Source organism: Solea solea, chromosome 2, assembly GCF_958295425.1.
Source record: "Solea solea chromosome 2, fSolSol10.1, whole genome shotgun sequence".
NCBI classification, from domain to species: Eukaryota; Metazoa; Chordata; class Actinopteri; order Pleuronectiformes; family Soleidae; genus Solea; species Solea solea.
The window spans coordinates 31,017,686-31,038,446 of NC_081135.1; the positions used below are offsets into that span (position 1 = coordinate 31,017,686).

The 20,761-nt window shown below is 41.3% G+C and overlaps 1 protein-coding gene across 4 annotated transcripts in view; it reads left to right on the forward strand.

The window, feature by feature from the left end:
* The window catches only part of pard3bb (par-3 family cell polarity regulator beta b), a 192,851-nt gene that overhangs the window by 70,264 nt on the left and 101,826 nt on the right, over window positions 1-20,761 (forward strand). For all 4 annotated transcript variants that reach the window (XM_058617671.1, XM_058617686.1, XM_058617662.1 and 1 more), the window contains exons 10-15: window positions 571-679; window positions 1,913-2,052; window positions 2,223-2,351; window positions 10,086-10,277; window positions 10,690-10,848; window positions 16,276-16,423. In XM_058617671.1, coding sequence (XP_058473654.1) covers window positions 571-679; window positions 1,913-2,052; window positions 2,223-2,351; window positions 10,086-10,277; window positions 10,690-10,848; window positions 16,276-16,423 — 877 coding nt within the window. The remainder of the gene's footprint in view (window positions 1-570; window positions 680-1,912; window positions 2,053-2,222; window positions 2,352-10,085; window positions 10,278-10,689; window positions 10,849-16,275; window positions 16,424-20,761) is intronic.

The following is a 20,761-nucleotide window of genomic DNA, read 5'->3' on the forward strand; positions in this document are numbered from 1 at the left end:
ACCAAATCTCTGAAATGCTACTAAGTGCATTGAATGTTACTTATTTTTTCCCTTAAAGTAATAGTGAAGTTTTTGTGCTGTTTCATGTATTAATTATTTAGTTATTACTTAATTTTATTGGTCTAATACTGGTCAAAATCACTGGGTCACATGCTAATGTTTTAGCTGAGTTGCGTTGTGTACTGTCTAATTCTTCTTTATGGGAGAATATTATTTGTTTCCCAGTTAGGAGAATTGTCTCTTCGAAGTAGCTTGAAATAGCAAACAGTGCTGCAAACAGTGTCATGGTTTGAAAGGTCTGAAATGACTGTATCGGGCTGATATCGGTATCGGCAAATACTAGAGTTTGAGATAACGGTATTGGACACGAAAAATTGTCCGATACAAAAAAAGTGGTCTTGGGCCATCCCTGATTATAAGATAAACAGCCTTATGTATAAGGCAAAACAACTAAAACTAAAAAAGTCTGCGTTACACATCAATGTAATCATTGTGTACATTTTCGTGTGCTGGTATAATTTTCTTTGCTCTGTAAAAATGACTTGAATGTAGTACTTTTTACCCTCTTAGACCCCCAAAGGCAGGAGTGAGAGCCCTCTTCTTAAGAAGAGTCCTGCCCTCCCCAGCTTGGTGGCCAGCAAGAGAGGAGGACGAAAATTGAGGATCGACTTAACGAAAGGTGAGGAACTCCTGGATTTGCTGCCTCTCACTCAGTCTCATATCAGCATTTCTCCATATGTTACTCACTTATACTTAACATATTCTTCAGAACAGAACACCTGGTTTCATCACACACTCAAGTTTTAGTGCATTTTGTTCTGATATACCGATGAGATTCTGAGGTGTGCAAAAACACATTTATACATATTGCATAAAGTTCAGTAACCAGTTAAAAGGGATCTACACATCTTTGTCACTGTGTGCAAATGGGAACTGTTTACCATTTAAATTGAAAAGAAAGTTATCGGCAATAAATACAATGTAGAACTGTTAAAGTTTGTAGCGTCACATCTGTTCATTTTCCCCCCACTTATGATGTATTTGTTCCATTTCACAATGATCTTTACTAAGTGTCTTTTGTTTCTTTTCATTTGCTGAATGTATGTAATTGTCCCGCTTTATGTCTCTTGCTGTTCGGCCCCGGCGTTCTGCTTATTTCAATAAATCTTTTTTTCCCCTTTCTCTGGCTGACTCTTCCTCCCCTCGTCCAACCTCTCTCCATCTTCCTGATTCCCCGTCTTCAGGGTCTATTAAGTCTTTATTGATCTGTTCATTTCTGCTGATATGAATTCATACTGGACCAAACTGCTGACTTGGCTCTGCTAAAGAGACCGGATTAAATGAGGTCTATAAAACACATAACCAGTCCCCTGTGCTCTGTGTGTGGCCTTTTTTCGTCCATGTGTGCGTGTCTGTGGATGCTTTCATACACATTATCTGGGCCTGTTTTTCACTGATTACTATTTTAATCTTCATCACTTCTCTTTCCAGAACATTCACTCCTCATTTCCACTCTGTTACACTCACTCCTCTTTTACCTTTTTTTTCTCCTTGTCGCATCCTCATTTTCTTTTCCTCCTCTATGCCCTGCACTTGAACCCATTTTTTTAAAAAAACCTTCACACCTGCAGCAGATACTGTAGCAGCAGCTGTAGCTAAAGGGTTTAAAAATAGCACACACACACACACACACAAACAAACAAACAATCTCCTTGGGCTTCAAATAATCATTCCTAGAGAATGTCATCCCGGGCTGAGTCAACATCGCTGTATTTTCAGGAGTAGTTCAGGGTGTGTGTGCATATGAGTCTAAGGTTGGACACATTTGTGCTTTTGAAATTTCATGTGTTGATATTGCTCTCTGTTAAATTGCCCCTTTGTGTGTTTGTGTGCCTGGGTCTGTTGCGTCTAGGCTCAGAGGGTCTTGGTTTCACCGTCGTAACCAGAGACTCGTCGGTCCACGGTCCCGGTCCCATTCTAGTTAAAAACATTCTGACACGTGGAGCTGCTGTCAAAGATGGACGCCTGCAGTCCGGGGACCGCATACTCGAGGTACAGTGCAGCCCTACAGCACTTCTGCTGGACACGAGTAATCAATACCGCCCTCCCTCCAGTCTAGAATTGTGTGATTTATGACAATACGATAGTTATAAGGCAGGAAAACAAGCACAGAGGGGGGAAAAACAGTTGTTTGTTTGATGCTTGTGTGTGTTTTTGTGTAGGTTAACGGCGTGGACATCACCGGTGTGGGCCAAGAGGAGCTGGTGTCGATGCTTCGAAGCACGCGGCAGGGAGAGAGCGTTAGCCTCGTGGTCCTGCGGCAGGAGGACATGTTCCTGCCTCGAGAGATGGTAAGAACTTAATCCCAAAGCAGTGAAACAAGACTTTGGTGGAGCAGTGGTCAAGGAAAATGGTTTCTTTTCTCATTTTTTTTTTATTTTTATTAAGACAGTTTCACCTCCCTTTAATTTTGCACTCTTTGGTCCAATCAACAGGCTTGCCTGGATGATGCACAGCTCAGAAGTCTATAGAGAGGCTTTTCTTTTAATTATCTGATGCACCTGTACAATATTAATCTGGTTTATGCTCTATATCACAATGTAACACAGTGCTTTATAGACCTCCATTTAGACTGAGTTGAATGAACACATTGTAAAGCTTTTGGGGGTGAGGATTTTGTGCTGGGATGCCCCACATTGCCTCATTGATTCTGTGAATTTCAACACTTGTTTTGATTTCAATAAACTACTCTTTTATTAATCCTTGTTTTATTTTTCTATGCCTTTTCCTTTCATCTATATGCATGATCAACACTTGTGCACGCTCAGACATTTTCTCACTCTTGGTGAAAATAATATCTCTTATTTCATCCTTTTCATGCATGGGCTTTTAACCCTTTCCTGTTTGCTTTCAATGCAGCAGCTGCTTTACTTCAGTAAGTCAGTATCTCTTGAGTTTCTTCCACACATCTGCTCTTTTAGCATGACTTTCATTTTTTTTCCTCACTATTTTAACTTGTCACTTGCTCACACACCCACGGTGGAATAAAGGGGAGGAAAAAAATGAAGACATTTTTACTATTTTAGAATATAAGAGTGTCATTTTTAATTTTGCCCATTTATTTTTTTTTGCTTGTGTCTGTTCTCTGTCCCTCAGTCATGTCTTTGGCTCATGTTCTTGAGTGAATCATTTTCTCCTTTTATGCTGTTTTCTGTCTCTTTTCCTTCTGTGTCTCTGTCCGCTCTTATCGACTGATGTTTCCTCAACGGCTGCCAGGAAGCGCTTCACACACACACACACACACACACACACGCTCTCGTGACCTTGAGCCCTATAGGAAATTCAGACAGGAAAGGCAACAATGTGCTGAGTGTGTACATGTTAACATTTAGGAATATTTTGGATCGTTGTATCCTCGGTGTCTGAACTCACTGGTACTCCTCCTGGTATAATGACAAATAGTATGATTTTGATTCACTTTCAATCCTGTTCCATGTAGTGTGTCACTACACAGCTGTGCCATACTTCTACTTCTCTAACAACCTTGTTTATATTTGTGCGAGGCACCGGGGCATGGATCAGCCACAGATAACGTCTGCTGATTCACATAGTTGTTATATGATGAGAATAGATGCGATGAATGACACTCTTTAGGACCTTTTGTTCGCACATTTGTTTTCACACCTCTTGTATATCTAATCCGCTTCATTTAAGCATAAAAAGAGACGTGTGATAGAAGTGGCGACGTCTGTTTCCCCGCGTCGTTTTGTTATGTACGCTTTAGCGACTCCTCTCTAAGACTTCAGCACAATTTGATCATCTCTATGGTATACAGAGCTGCTTATTAAGACAAATCTACTCAGCCTGGTTTCCCTTGGACACCTCCTTTGTGCGCAACATATTGCCTCACTCTTTTTCACTTGTTCAAGAGCAAGAAACAGCTTGAAACTGATGTGTGTGTATGCTTGCACGTGGCTGTGTGTGTGTGTGTCAGAGAGAGAAACAGTTGGAGAGAGAACTGTCATCTTGCAACTCTTCTATGTACGGTTTTTGCCTGCCTCTCCCTTCCTCCCTCCCTCCCTCCCTCCCTTTCTCTCTCAGTCTCACCCTCACCGTCTCTTTCTGACTGGCAGTGCGTCCCACTAGAATTCACCTCTGTCTAATTAACAGCTGATGGTGTTTGCTCGACAGTCACAACAGATTTCAGGGGCAAATGTGTTTGCAGTTCTGCACAGTGGAGCTGTAAACAGACTCCTTAATTGAAAGTTTATATATATAATACAGCTTGTAAGTGTTTGTGCAAGTGTGTGGGAAGGGGAGGGATCATTTTAGGACAGTGGTGGTCAGCCATTAGTTTTTTTTTTTTTGTTTCATTAAGTAGCCTAAACGTTTGTTTTCTTCCTCCTTTATTACATTGCTTTAAATGTGTTGCACAGAATACTCTGTTGTTGTTTTTCTTAGTCATGTGGTCATCTCTCAGAACAGCTCACAGATCACATTATTACACCCACACACACACACCGGGGGTCGGCATGTGAGATTAGAAAGTGTTTGACCAAGAGTTAATGTTTTCTAATCTATCTATCTATCTATCTGTACTCTAATTAACTTTTTTTTTTACAGGAGATTAGCCACCCTCGGTTACTTTTATTTATAACTAGCACTCAGTGTGCAGATATACACTATAAAGTCACAACTTTGAAATCTCCTCGGGTGCGACGGAAAGAGGCATTACATCATTTGTTTCATGGAGCATTCGGCTGCTTAACAAGCTCTGAAGTTGGCATTCCGCACATTATTGTACTTCTCACTGACACTCCTTTATGAAATCACACCATGCCTTAATGATGCGTATTGTTTAGTGCAGTAATGCACGGTGGATGATATCTGGTCTTTTATGTGTAATGGGGTTTTTTATGCTCTTTTATGCAAGACAATTTCCCTTTTTGGGCAATAAATAAAATGTTTAATTCATTCATTTTCATTCATTTCCACTTTGAGGCAATTTTGCCGCGTCATTGTTCAGAGAAGTTACAAAAACTAGGATCCATAAACAGAATGATGTCACTTTTTGACCAAGTGTAATCATGGTACACTGTCACTGTCTCCATCAGTGTTTAGTTTTGTTTAGTTGCTGATAACTGATAGTTTTGTCATTTAATACTTTTTGTTGTGAGCTCAGTTTTCTCGTTTTAGACAAGTTGCAGTTAATTTTTCCTCTGGCTGACTATGAAAGTTTCTTCTTCTTCTTCTTTTCTTTTTCAAGATTTGACGTGAAGGAAGGTTTGTGCCAGCTTGTTTGTGTTTACAGAGAGGAAACAGAAGAAGGATAATGATGAAATGATGGAAGGATCTTGTCTGTCTTCTCCTCCCCCTCTTCCGTTGTCTCATTTTAGTCCACCATCTGGTGTTGTCTGCTAAAGTCTGTGCTCGCTGTAGAACAAAGACTTTACACCACCTCTACACACACACACAAACACACACACACACTCATTGTGACATACAGTCGTAGAATGTACATGTTCCACAGTAATGCACCTTGAGTGTACGTCTGCGTGCGCACACACACACACACACACAGAGAGAGACACGGACACATGTACTCACTCACTCAGTTGTAAAACATAAAAAGACGTTTATTTTTGTAATTGTCTGCACACATAAACAAGCATGCTCCTGCTGTGTCGGCTACAGCCTTGTCAATAAAGTCTGGTAAATAACAAAACATTGACATCAAGCGCCAATCAGCACACTGATAAAGACATATTGTGCTTAAACTAATATGAAATATCGACACATTTTCTTTCAGTCTTTGTTTTCACAGACAAATCACTCATGAGAAGCGCGTAGTTCACGTTTGATTTAAGGATCCACTCCACAACAAATGCGGCAGTAAAGATGCCCACTTCCGTCGTTTAAAAGCAAGTTGTAATTTTACTGTATGTGTATATTTAATGCCACAAAAAAAAAGCCAAATTTGCACACAAATCATTCCGCACATTTTAACATCAAACTGCCAAATAAAGTAACAGTGATCTTGTGGAGGCAGATCTCAGACCAGACGTTTTGATTCATGGTTCGGAGCAAACCAGATGAAAGCAGATCACGCTGGGGCGTGGTGGGATTTGTTTCATTTTATCCCTCGCTGTGTACCCCGCCTTTAATACAAAAAAAAAAACCATAAACAATGAGCCACACAAAAGCTGATTATATGAAAACAAACCATTCACAAACACACTTTGGCAACGGAAGGAGACGCCTGAATGAGAGGTTTAAGTGCGACTGTGTAGCTGCGCTCTTGGCATCCAGCATGTGATGAGCTGCAAGACAATCATCATCTCTCTATTCTTTTCCTGTTGTTGTTTTAATTTAATTTTTTTTTCCAACAACTTGCAGGAAACATTCTCCTTTATGCCAGATGCTTCACACACGCACATATCGGTAAACAGTTGTCAGCTGGTGATAGAGCACATTCAAAACAAAACAACTTTATTGAACAGTGTCTTCATTCTGAATATCCCCCCCATCCATCACTGCTGCAGCCACTGTGTGCGTGTGTGTGTGTGTGTGTGTGTGTGTGTGTGTGTGTGTGTGTGTGTGTGTGTGTGTGTGTCTGTCTCTGATGTCTCTCTCTCTTTCTCCGTGTGCGTCTACAGTATGCGTGCGTGTTACATCTTGCTTTCTATCGTCACTGATGTGACCTCATAGAATCACAACAGTAGATCTCCCATCTGTTACAACCTCAGAGACCTGTCTACACACACACACACACACACACACACACTCACTGGCAGCTTGGCGTGTCTGCTGGAGCTGCCATCATCCCAGTCGGGAGCAGTTGGGGTATCACGTCTCTCTTCTCTCTCTGGCTCAGTGTCTCATCTCACATCTCTGCAGTTTGGTGAAGGTTTATCAGCTCCTTCATTATCCTATCATCTACAGTCACTGCTGTGTCTCAAGGCCCTTAGCACGAGTGTCGCGCCCATTCAGCCATATCAATCGGGGCTTGAAGTCACTTAGAAATGGGCAGTGGGTGTAACTTGGCAAAGGAAGACGTCGCTATTAACCAGTTAAGGCGCTGTTTTGTCAAGACCCGTAGCAACAGTTTTGTTTGGAGTGATAAATGCTGGATTTTTTTAAGGCGGTTCCTAAAACTTTTCGGATTCAAATTAAATTGCATTTCAGGAAAGTGGTTTCTTGACCTACAAGAGTAAAGCTGGCACAGAGAACGTAAACTGGGAGGAAAAGCTATCATGGCTCATGTAAGAAACTATTTTGTTTTAACAAAAAAAGCGAGAGGATCTTCTCGTTTGCACCATCACAGGCATGAAACTCGATTTAAACAGGTTCATGTTAATGATGACCCGATGTGGGAGTCTAGGAAGCGACGAGATATACATATTTATTTCAAGTCTTGACCTAAAACGGATAAGAAGTTGTGGAGTTCAGACTTCAAGGGTGACTGGCGAACATTATGACACCTCCAACACCGGCAATATCTCGCATATCCAAGCAGAGGTCTGCACATGCCCGTGTGTTTCTGACACTCAGTCTGTCTGCTTGTTTTGCCTTTTGACGCACAACCACATGCCCTTTTCATACATTTTTTGTTTCTGCTCTCACACCCACTCACCAGCTACAGCTGAAAAAAAACAAAACACAAAACATCCTGATTTTAGGCTAAAAATCACTGTAAATTGTGTTTTTAATATTTGACTTCGTTGAAGACAACAGTGTACGTTTGCCAACTGTTGCCAAGAAGCAGTCTGGTGTTCATGGAGGGGTGGGGGTGAGGGTGGGGGGCGGTGGGGCTTCAGCTCATGAACAGACAGCTGCCAAGACCACACCATGACATCGTGTAGTGTTGGAAAATGAACTTTTGTGCCACCAACATCTGCTGCATGTCTCACAGGACCTGTGGGCTGACTTTTCCTGCTTGCACTGAAGCAACCAGAGTGCACGTCTTTTAAGAGGAGACGGGACACTAAGGACTTTAGACACTTCAGAATATAAAGACTCTAGCAGTAGTCTAAGTAGTCTTAAATACAAAAAACAGTTGTGTGCGTATGCCCCTTTAGGACCTTTTTCTGGTTTGACCTTGTCTCTTTAATTGTCCCCATAGAGACCAAATCCAAGTCCAAGAATTAAATTAATATGAATGGTACTTGTGTCAAGGTATGTGTTAAACACACAGACTGGATGTACAGTTTGCCGGTTGAGGCTAATCAGGAAGGAAGAATATATAGAATTGCCCCCAGGGGGCAACTGCTGTTTGCAGACAAGTCATTTTGAATGGGAGTCTATGGGAAAATGAGCCTACCTCTCACTTGATTTACATCAGTTAAGATTTCCCTTTCAGTCACTCGTTTTTTGGCTCTATTTCAATAGAATTCTGTCAATAATATTCCATATTTAGAGGAATATGGGTGATGGAGCACAGCACATACAAGTTGCAAAACCCAGCGAGGTTTCCAAGCGAGAGTCGATCTCACGTGCTGATTATTTATTTTGTAAATAATCAGGAGGAGGCCACACATGAAAAATGAACTCAATATACATTTGCACATTTTTTTATTTTTTTAAATCAGATTCCACATAACATTTCACAGCTCTGTGGGTGGTCTCGACACTCCTTTCATTCAGGCATTGGCATCCTAAACAAAATAAATAAATAAATGAATTAACGTGACATGAGCACAGGAAGGAGTCAGATAAAGAATCCAATCTGAAAAGTTACCAAGTCATGGCTTTGCTTAGGACAGAATCTCAGAGAAAAAAAACCACATTAACGGTATAATTATGTGCTGAAAGAAGGTAACATTTCTCCTGTGGTGGTTTTAAAGTTCTTTTCAAGGTTGTTGCGTCTTCCTATCAGGTCTGGACAGTCCGTCTGATTGGGGGGAGGTTTTCCAGCAGGGAAAACGGCTTTCTGCCGAGTAGAGGACTTGTGTCAGCTTAACGCTGTTAAACCCACAATCCCCACAGACAAACAGTGTCTAAACCTGACACTGCTGACCCACGCAAGCACACGCACACACAGACACACACACAGGCAGACCAAATTCATCCATACATTATGGGGCGGCCACATACACACAGAACTAGACTTTCTATCGTAAGTGCATTCAGGCATTATGGATTTCTGGCTAATGCACACATGCAGTCATTATTGTACAAGGACAATAATGAATTCATACAGACTCGCGAATGCTATCAACACACACTCTCTTTATATACTGTATATACTGAAAATTCTTTGGATGGATCCCATTCCAAAAAAAAATGAAGATATTTCTCAACTCAAATTTTTGAAAAATATTACCTCTATTCTAGTAATCAAAGCTAAATGCAAATCAGTGAAGTATTCCTTTAAATGCCGAGCCTAGATTAATTATAACTGTAGTTCCATAATCAGAATCTAAGCTTTCAAAAAAATTCCCTTTTTCTGAATACCTGTAACTTGTCAATATGGTTCAGGTATAATCCATGTGAAGTGCCACCGTGCTTTTTCTCCCACTGGGCTTTCACCGGCTTCAAACACGCATAATATTCTTCTGGCAGGATCCATTTACTTTCTTTGTTGCAGATTTTGTTTTTCTCCCCTTCCCTTATTCCGTCCCGCACTTAGTCCTTACTGCTATACCCTTTTTCTTGGTTGGCGTTTCACCATTTTTCTGGGTTTATTATAGTCTTTTTTTTTTTTTTTCTTGTCCTCTCTACAATCTTTCTTTCCTTTCTATACAAGCTCACGCTGAGTACCTTTGGCCCTCTGGCTTTCTGTGTTTGCTGTATTCTCAATTACCTCTTGAAAATGCACAGGTCATTTTATTGATATTGCCGAGCTGAGAAAGGCAAAGAAAGATGGGTACATAAAAGCAGCTAGTCCAAATGGCTTTTTCCACTACTTCTTCATTCAAAAATAAAACTGGCGCTGACACTATTTTTTTTTTTTTCCGCCCCTCTAAGTATTTAGCTGCTTGTGAGGGTTTGTCTCAAATGAAAAAGCTTTTAGTTTAGGGTTTGGGCACTATTCAAGGTGACTGCTGTGTCCTCACCCGTCTCCCTTTCTCTCCCCCCCCCCTCAGAAGGAGGAGGTGTCCCGAGTACCTGGCTTTGTTGTGGAGAACGGCAAGGAGCAGCTGATGTTCGAGGTTCCCCTGAATGACACCGGCTCGGCAGGGCTGGGCGTCAGCCTCAAAGGGAACAAGTCCAGGGAGACGGGAGAGGATCTGGGAATCTTCATCAAGTCCATCATACACGGAGGGGCGGCGTACAAGGTGACACGGTGTTTCCGCACATGTGCAAATACTAAGCACAGAATATGGTCAATGCACACGTTCTTGATTAATAACTGTTATAACCGGGACAGAAAAGCAGAGGAAACAGGCCGCAGAGCAGAGTAGATGAGCACATGTGCCCCAATCACCTGTGTGCAGCTTTTAGTTTTTGTGCAGAGTCTGCTGTAAAAGCACTGAACAGTAAATAACACTGCAGGGGAGGTGATGGGGGAGTCTCTGCTAATGTGGTCAGAGCTGAGTGGAGAAAGTCGTGTGTGTGTGTCACTGAAGTTTTAGGCTTTCTTGATTTGTTCTGAATTCCATCGAGTGGGTCAGTCAGTGAAGGTGAGAGGCGTGTGTGGGTGTGTGAGTAACGGTTGTGTATTTCTGGTGTGTGTGTGTGTGTGTACAGGATGGCCGTCTGTCCATCAATGACCAGCTGGTCGCCGTAAACGGAGAGACGCTGCTGGGACGCTCCAATCACGACGCCATGGAGACGCTGCGCCGCTCGATGTCGCACGAGGGGAACGTGAGGGGGACCATTCAGCTCGTGGTGCTGAGGGTTCTGAAGGTAAACACTCGTCCATAGCAGAGCTGCAGTCACTTGTCTTTTGAAGAAATAATCAGCAACTATTTAACGAATCAATAAAACAAAAGAAAAGTTTTCCTAAAAGTGAACATATTGTGGAGTTTCTTTTGTATGATTGAAATTGGGTGTTTTGACTATTGATTGGACAACACTAAAACACAAATCTGGAATCTAAAGGGTTCCTGCAGAACAATACTTTAGAGGAAAGATGAGGCAAATTAGCGTGATGATGTGTGAGTGACGTACGGCCGCAACAAGATGTCTTACTCCAATCCTTCATTGTACATCGAAGATGTTACTGTTGTTTACCACAGAGTCAATTTGTTGCAGATTAATAATTGATAGACTTTACATGAAGCAATTATTTCTGTAGCTATCAGTTGTTGGTGGTGATTGTCATATAAACACACACACACACACACACACACACAGGTTTGTGTGACATTTTGGATGTTGCAGCTTCGTGCACAGTGGAAGCGATGAATCTCGGGTTTATGCCAAGTTGACAGGCGAGAAAGTAAAAGAGCGAGAAAGAAAGAAAAAAAAAGACGACGCGCGGCTTCACTGCTGTGTTCGGAGATCCTTTATGTGATTCTAAGTGTCCAACATGATCAGATCGTTACGAGCCTGTGTTTGGGCACATTAAGCTGCGGGCCGCCACAGCCGAGGTGAACAGGAAACAGTGTTTCTAACAACACGCGGCAGGAATGACAACAGCAGTGGAGTGAGGAGCTCCAGTAACAAAACAATTTATCTTTTTGTTGTGGTTGCCTGACATCAACATTTATCCATGTAGCTGTTCATTCCTCATGCCTGGTTTTCGTTGCCGACTAGTGTGACTGTTGATGTTTGGAGGGGTGGCGTCTTTATAACCTTTAGCACGACGTCTCATCCAGATTGTTTTCTGTTTTTCTTTTATATAATGTGCAAAAATGTTGGACGATAGCCAGGTGTGTTCAGTGCTACAAGCTTTACCCCGAACGTTAAAAAAAAACACCCAGAGCAGGGTCCAGGTTTAGTTTTTATATTAACATCCATCATGAGTGATCTGATCATGTGTAAAATACAGGTCTGAATGCTCCCTATCCGTCCTTAAACCACATTCAGAGACAGTGTGAGGACGCATGTGGTCAATTTCCTGAGCATGAATACATGCAGTCTGTCCTCCCGCTGCAGTTTCACAGGATTAGAGCTGCAGCTAACGATTATTGTCATAATCGATTAATCTGTTTGTTTTTTTTCTCGATTAATCGTTTGTTCAATAAAATGTTAAAAAATGTTAATCGGTGTTCGTCAAACCTGGAGATGATGATGTTCTCAAATGTCTGGTTTTGTCCACAAACCAAAAATGATTCACTTTTAATGATTTCTTTGTTATCCAGAGCAAAGAAATGAAGAAAATATTCACATTTAAGAAGCTTAAACAATCGGAAATCTTGTTTTAATCATGAAAAAAGCTTCAAACCGATGAATCGATCGATTATCAAAATAGTTGTCGATTAATTTACTAATCGATTAGTGGTCGATTAATCAATTCATTGTTTCAGCTCTACACATGATTTTCCACACTCATCAGCACCCGTACATTCATGATTTCTTTCTCTCTTTTTTTTTCTAATGCCTGTTACAGCAGCGTGAGTAGAGCTTCGATTCACTAGACTTCTTCCACTCTCTCTCTCTCACTCACGCTCCCTGTTTTCTTGGAGAAGTTCCTGCCGTGTAGACGCAGCGCTGGGCTCCGTCAGGAAGAGACAGAGCAGTATATTAATTATGATCATTCCAACTCCTCCTCTACCTGATTCGAAGCTTAATGCTGACGATCATAAAAAGAGATTTTAGTGGGTAAATAAATAAAGAAAGAAAGAAAGTAAAACCTACAGTACGTCTAGTCTATTCGTAGTAAACTTGTTTTTTATGTCACTTGATAAAGAGAAAAAACAAACTCACACACCTCCTTTTTTATATTTCCATTTCTTATGTCTTCTCTCTCAGCCCCATTGCCTCTGTCTCTTTCCACACACCCTTGACTCAAGTCTTCCTGTTCTTTTTCTCCTCTCAGTAAAAGAGCATTCACACTTGAACGGCTCTCCGTTCAGATTCTGTCTCCACGCTCTTCTTTAAGTGCGAGCATGTGCACGTGTTCTCCGTTCGGCCGCAGTGTACTTTTATTTCTCGCTGTTTTCCAGTGGATGCATGGCACCGCTGAATGTTTGTGTAAGCCCTTGGCCTGGAAAAGCTGCGTTGTTGGCTCAACTGTGCGCGGCCCCGCTGATAGTACGGGAATGACAAATACACCCGCGTGTTTTGTGTTTGCTCACAAACAACAGAGAGAAAATACAAAAATGATGTGTTTGGAGATTACGCTTTAAGTGCGTTTCAACCCGTCTGATACACTGTCATGTAGATGGTATGTTCCACAAAAGTGGAACTCGCACATTGACTGTGGTTAATCACACAATGTAAAACCTTTATCATATGGCCATTAAATGAAGCCTCATTAGTGCAGGTAATCGGTGAATATGGAGGAAATAAGTGCCAGCAGTGATACGATATGGGCTTTACAGGACTCCACCAGTACCTTGACGGTTAAAGCTTTTGGCAACATCAAAGCTTCTCATGCGTGTTTTCCTCTTTGTCTTAAGAGTGGAAGGCAGGATTAAAAAGAGGGAGATAAAGGCCTCGTGGATAAGAGACTGTACCTTTTAAAAGCCTGTTTGGGCTTCAGTATTGATGCTTTTAACATTTCAGAAGTGGACCACTCAAGTTTTTTTCTCTCTCTCTCTCTTCCACTGATCTTTTTTTTTTCCTTCTTCCTTTTGTCTTTTAGTCTTTTTCTGTCTCACCTCTGACTCTATTCATCTCCAGCCAGCTCTCATTCAATCACTCCCCTTTATCCCGCTGCTGCTTTTATGCAGTAACTGCTCAAATACACACTGCCTTGTCTCCATATAATATAACTAACTGACATTTTTTTTTTTCCAGTTACAGATAAAGCAAAGTACAGACACACCTTCAAGGACTCCCTTGTGTATTTCCCCTTGACTAGTAATTGTGGAATTAGAGAGTAGTCGCAGTTGTTGCAGATCACAGCATGGGAATTGATGTCCTAGTCTTTGCATTCACATTTTATGTACATACACACTTTATATGTCCAGATCATTTTTAAATGGATGGAACCGGAAACTTCTAATTTGAAGACCTTCTGTACTAGCGTAATGACGGGATCCAATCGTTGAACGGCGTTTGCCGGCCTGTGTGCATTTTATATTTTGCCTATGCACTCTTGGCCCTCCTCTTAACTCTCGTCACTTATAACATTTAAATAATTTAAAGTGTTTAAAAACATCAAGATGCCTTTTTTTTCGTGCCACATTTGTACTTCACAGGAGAGAAACTGTGTTAAACATTTAAAGAAAGCCATTCAAACAGTCTTCAGGTTTATTTTTGCGATTAATTACTTAATTTTTTTTAGTTGATTGACAGCCCTAATAAATCATATTGTAATAGGTCCAGGTTTGGCCTATACAGAGTCTTGAGGAAATATAGAGTGTATACTTATATCCTTTTTTTTTTTAGCACAACCTATAGACATGAGTAAAAAGTACTCAAAAAATTTTAAATTTTAATTTTTTAATCTTTAAAATCCGATTGAATCTGTGAATTTTGGAAATACGTCACAGTTCGCTTGGCTAATAAGATAATAAGAGTTGTGTATTATTCCCATGACAATTTACCAAGAGTGGGATCCGTGCCGCATGACCACAGAGGGTTAAACGACCAAAAAACCACACAAACTGATTGACCAGGTTTTTTATTATCCTAAGATGACAATACCACAGTGAGATTGTGAAGTCGTCGTTCAGGGAGCGCGAGACATCATTTTCACACATGGATTGGCCATCACAGATTCCAGACCTTAACCCCACTGCGAATCATCGGGATGTGCTGGACAAGACTTAACGCAGCCGTCCAAGCTCTTGGCAAGACATAAATGCAAATGCGGATTGAAATAATTGTTTTGACTTAGCATAAGCTATGGAATGTATGTCGTCATCAAAGCCAAACGTGGTCCAACAGAGATTCCAGTTTGTGACGGAACCTTTAAGTGTTTCCAAGCGGCCGTCCTGCTGCCAATCATGAGCTTTTTTTGCAGAGAAACACCTCGTGCTCTTTGATTCCTTAGCGTTCTTTAACTGCTTTCACAGATGAGGAGAGTGGCACATGAGGGGCGGCTGACACGTGCAAATTAAAATCTCCTGAATTTGCTGCTGGACAAAGTGGACCCGTTTGTGTGGGGATGGTTTTTGTGGAGAGTTTTTGTATCTTAATGGCATTTTTGGTCTCGGAAGATCCATGTGTTTTCATGAGTCATCACGTTGACGTTGCCTTATGAGATATTCTTTGGTACAGATCCAAGGAGGGCAGGGGAAACACAGTGATCAGTTCTTGCCTTTAAATTGGGCAGAAAGAGGGAGTGTGTGTGTGTATGTGTGAGTATTATACATGTTAATGAAAACAAGCTATTCACTGTGCACACAAATGACAAATAGTTACAACTGGAATTCTTAAAAAAATACACACAAAAAGACGTATTTGCCACCTGTGTTATAATATTACAGCAGAGTCCTGCACCGTGTACCGGGTAAAGAATACATACATGATAAATTCACGGGTGAAAATGAACTAAATGTGATTAAATCAAGCCAAAATGACTTTTATTTTGAAAGCGAGGTGCCACCGGCATCAACAAAGGGCAAAAACAGACAGCTTTTTTATTTTTTTATTTTTATTTTATTTATAGAGGCTTTGTTATAATTTTTTATGAGTGCACATGGAGTGTATTTTTTTTTTTTTTTATAATTTCGGCCGTGGGTTCATTGAAATTTGTGACACTGTGTTTTTAATCACAGTTACGTGTCGGGTCGCGGGGCATCGCGGTACAAGATGGTATTGTGGTTACGAGTCACTTCTGTTACTCGGTTTTCACGGCTATGGGCGGGTTTTAAAAAACAAAAATGGACCCGTGCGAGCGTCACGCACTCAGGCAGACACAGGAACTCGTATATATACACAGAGACAAGTGATCAGTGTGGAACATAGTCCCGTTCTAATGGGCCATGGGAAATGAGGTCCCCTTTTCACCTTGATCCCTCTCTGTCTTTTGAGAGTCTTCTTTTTATTCTACCTCTCAAACCCTATTTGTGTTTGAACAGTGGACTACAAAGCGCCCACTTAACCGTCTGTTCATCACCCGAATGAAATTGAATGCTCAGAAGCAGACGTTGACATTAAAAAAACAAACAATCATGTTACCAAACCTTACCAAACACCTGCATATAAAGTGTTTGTATGAAATACTGTATGTTTCGGAGGTGTTGTTGAGTATAGTTTGATTTCCTTGTGTCTCAGGATCAACACGGCGTTTCACCCAATCGCTCGTTCGACGGCTCCTTCGGCCTCTCGATGAGTCCAGTGAACGGTCAGACGGGATCGGTCGGTCAAGCCAACGGCCCCGTCCTCCCTCCCATGGTGGCCAACTCTTTCTACGGGTCTAATGGTGAGTGATTTGTTTTCTCTGCGGTCAGAAAAGGTCAGTGACAGACACTCACAGATATGACATGTTATATACATGTTTAAATGTAAACAAACAATATATGCGTTTGTTAAACTAGGCTTTACTTACAGCAGTGTTCTTGGTAAACCTAAACTAATACTTGATCAGTTTATAGACACGTGCATACTGTATGTACTTGATTTCTGGTCGTGTGCTGCCCCCTGCATCAATAAAAAATAGGATATAACATCATAATATAACATATTATCACTATAAAAAGAGATTGAAATCTGTTGATAGTAATAATTATCACAAAAAAACAACTTTCTGTGTCAAAGTTGAAGAAACTAGTTAACTTTGGACAGAAATCAACAACCAGAGAAACATTTACAAATCTGAGGTGAAACATTTAACGGCAAAACCCGCTTTGAGTCTGTTTGAGTGTGTTTACGCATTTTATCGATTTTATATATATATATATATATATATATATATATATATATATATATATATTGAACATTTGTAATATTGATACTAAATTCTCTGCCTCTACCAAAAAAGGTTAATGATTAGCATTACGAGGCAATTTTGTAATGATTGTATTATTGATTTACTCTTAATTCAAAGGTTATTTAAAAAAATATAATAATAATAATTCTTGCTATTATATCATTATTATTTTTCTCTTTTTGCAACCTGAACAGCATCAAACGTTTGCATATCATACGCAGGAGGTTACATTAAGCACTACACAAGTGTAATCAGGAACAATGTGTCCAAGATTAAACAAACTCAAAGCAAACATAAAGAAAACACATTTTGCCATCTGCACTCCGTTCTTTATTAATTAGATACTTTTCTTCCCTTTATTATTCCTTTCACTCTTTTCCCCAGTGTTCTCTTTCTCTCGCACTGCGTTCTTTTTCTTTATGTTTCTCAAGGTTGATCTCTCTCTGTGTGTGTGTGTGTGTGTGTTGTTGCTCGCCTGGTTCAGCCTGTTATTATAAAGAGTTATTTTAGTTCTAGAGTGCCACGCTTCACATCGCTCTTTCTCCATGGCGATGCCTCGCTCACCTCTGTATTATCTGTGAGTGCTCGTGTGTGTGTGTGATCTGTGTGTGTCCTGCGTGTGTTAAAACTCGATGTCTTTCTTAGCCGCACATGTCTGTGTTTGTGCGTCTGTTTCTGAATGATATTCCTGTTGTTTGGATCAGTGTTAATGGCTCAAGGACGTGTGTGTGTGTGTGTGTGTGTGTGTGTGTTCAGGTGTATTTGGCCACTAGGAAACAGTATTGTATTTTTATGTGTGTATACACTGGATCTGGTAAACAGCTTTGACCTTGGATACACTTTGCTGTTCAAATTCACCTCAGCTGTGGTGTCATTTACACACACACATTAGTGTGTGTGTGTGTGTACAGTAAGCACATTTCTCAGGCTCTGTGAGTTGTTGCCAGTATTTTACTCCCCTAATGAACTATTTCACATGCTGAATCCATTTTATTTGGTGTTGAGGTCCAAATTAAAATGAAGAGATCTTCCTCCCTTTCACACCGATGTTTTCTCCTGCAGAAGAATAAATTTAGTTTAATTATTCCCTACATATGGATTTATGCAGATGTTTAATTTTTGAATTTTAATATTTCTCTTTATCTCTCATCCGCCGCTGCATCTCATTATGTTTGCTCCTGAAGCGCTTGTGTGCGCTCTCTTTCTCACTTTTTTTTGGGTATTTTTCCGTTGTTTTTTGTTTGTTTTTTCTATACGAACAGTTAATCCACAGTTATATAATTGAATTTAAGTCAAGTGTGGGAGTCTGTACTGTGCAATCATCCAAGTTCTTTTTTCTTCCATTCACATTAAGATTGGTTTTTAGAATTTCCTTCTTACCAATTTTCTAAAACTTCTTTTTATAAGTTTTCTATGTGTGATTTATTATTAGGAAGGAACAAAAACTGCAAATGTTTTGGCACATTTGACTACTCTCCCTCTCACAGATTCCTCCTCTGTCACGTGACATCATTTCTCCTTCCTCACTGGAACTGGAAGTTCCCAGTTCCCATTCGTAGTATGTTTGTTCCGTGTCAGGCTCCTGGAGAAACATGGTGTGTCGTGATTGTGGAGGACTTTTCCAAACTCTGGTCACACTGGAAGCACAGGCAGGGTTTGTGAAGCCACTCGCCATCAGCAGTGCTGTGGCTAAATACACCAGACTCCTCTGTTAAATATTGAGATTTTAGACATTTCGCTGGTAATTGTTGGAGATTAACCCACGTTTTTTAGGATTTGTTACGCCCCAGTCTAGGGGGCCTGGGACATAACCTGATAAGGCCTCATCTTCCCCAAGTCCCAAGTGACCACAAACGATTTTTAGTGTCGTATTTACAAAAAGAATGATTTATTTACAAAAAGATGAATTATTCCAAAATGGTGTAACTAAGGTCTAGGCTTCAGGGTGGACTAAGGCCAAAACAACAAACAAAAAGGTCCCTGTCTAGAAAACAATAAATCTTACCTAATCAACCCGAACAAACCAAATAACAGGAACTTACCTCCCTAACTACTTAAACAGGAGAAAACGCTGTAACAAAAATGGCAGTCCACCCCTACTGTTTGCAAAACTAGTAAACGATACAACAAGACAAAACTATGGTGGAAGTGTGGCCTGTTGGGAGATGAGGAGGATGAGGAAGTGTCTGTGCTGCCGTCTGCCATGCTGCGCCATTGCCCCCCCATCGTCCACCATCTTGGCTCCTTATATACCAGGTGGTAATCAAGTGCAGCCAATCGAGCGGCAGGGCCCAAAACAGTCCACCAATCCTGGCACGGCTAGGACACACAGCAATTTCCCTAGGAGATTGACAGAAAAGAAACACAGGGCACACACACACACAGCACCATAACGACGACAGTCGTAACACCCCCACACCCAAGAATTAAACACACCCCTACAGTGTTTAATCCTACGGGTCTGAGGAACACCTGGACAACGCATCGGCTATTACGTTGTCTATGCCCTTTTTGTGTGATATCTGCAGGTTAAAGTCCTGCAGGAGAAGACACCAGCGCATAAGTCGCTGGTTAGAGTTTCGCATATGTGCTAGGAATACTAAAGGGTTATGGTCGGTAAAAACTTGGACAGGCTGCGAACTAGACCCAAGATAAACCTCAAAATACTGCAAGGCAAGCAAGAGGGCGAGAGCTTCTTTCTCGATAGTGCTATAATTAACCTGGTGCTTGTTAAACTTTTTAGAAAAATAACAGACCGGGTGGTCAATAGCCTGCTCGTCTTCCTGCAGGAGCACAGCACCTGCGCCACACGCACTAGCATCAACCTCGAGCTTAAAGGGCCGTGTGAAGCGGGGCGCCACAAGGACGGGCGCGCTACACAGAAGCGCCTTGGCAGATTCAAAGGCAGCCTGGCAAGCGGGGGACCAAACAAAGTTTTTCAAAGGACTTACAAGACCGGTGAGAGGAGCCACAACATCAGAAAAGTTTCTACAAAAACCACGATAATAACCACACATCCCAAGAAAACGGCGCAGCGCTTTTTTGGACTGTGGGGCCGGGAAATCAATAATCGCCTGCACTTTTTCAGCTAACGGACGCACCTGCCCCTGACCTACTTGTTTACCTAAATAAGTAACGGTCGCCTTGCCGAATTCACATTTTGCAAGGTTTAATGTGAGGGAAGCTTCACGGAGACGGCTGAAAATAAGGGACAGAGTGTGTAAATGATCGGACCAGGAGGAGGAATAAGCAACCACATCATCTAAATAAGCTTCGCAGTTATCAACGCCAGATAACACACTATGCATTAATCGCTGGAATGTAGCGGGAGCATTACGCAGCCCAAACGGCATAACAGTGTACTGGAGGAAAGTGTCGGGTGTGACAAAAGCTGACATATCTGAGGCACGCTGTGTTAAAGGGACTTGCCAGTAACCTTTTAACAGGTCCAGCTTTGTCACGAATTTGGCGGAGCCTACACGATCTATACAGTCCTCCATCCTGGGCAGTGGAAACGAGTCAGGTTTGGTAACTGAATTTACCTTTCTATAGTCAGTACAAAAACGAGGGGTGTTATCAGGTTTCGGAACTAAGACACAGGGTGAGCTCCACGCACTCGTACTGGGAACAGCTAATCCATGTTCAACTAGGTAGCTCACCTCCTGCTGCATCAGGGCCCGTTTCGTTGGATTTACACGATATGCGTGTTGCTTAATGGGTCTGTGGTCCTCCACGTCAATGTCATGATACAGGACAGATGTTTGGCGAGGATGATCAGAGAAAAGCAACAGATTATCTTTAATCAAAGCTATAATATCTGCCTGGGCCGAA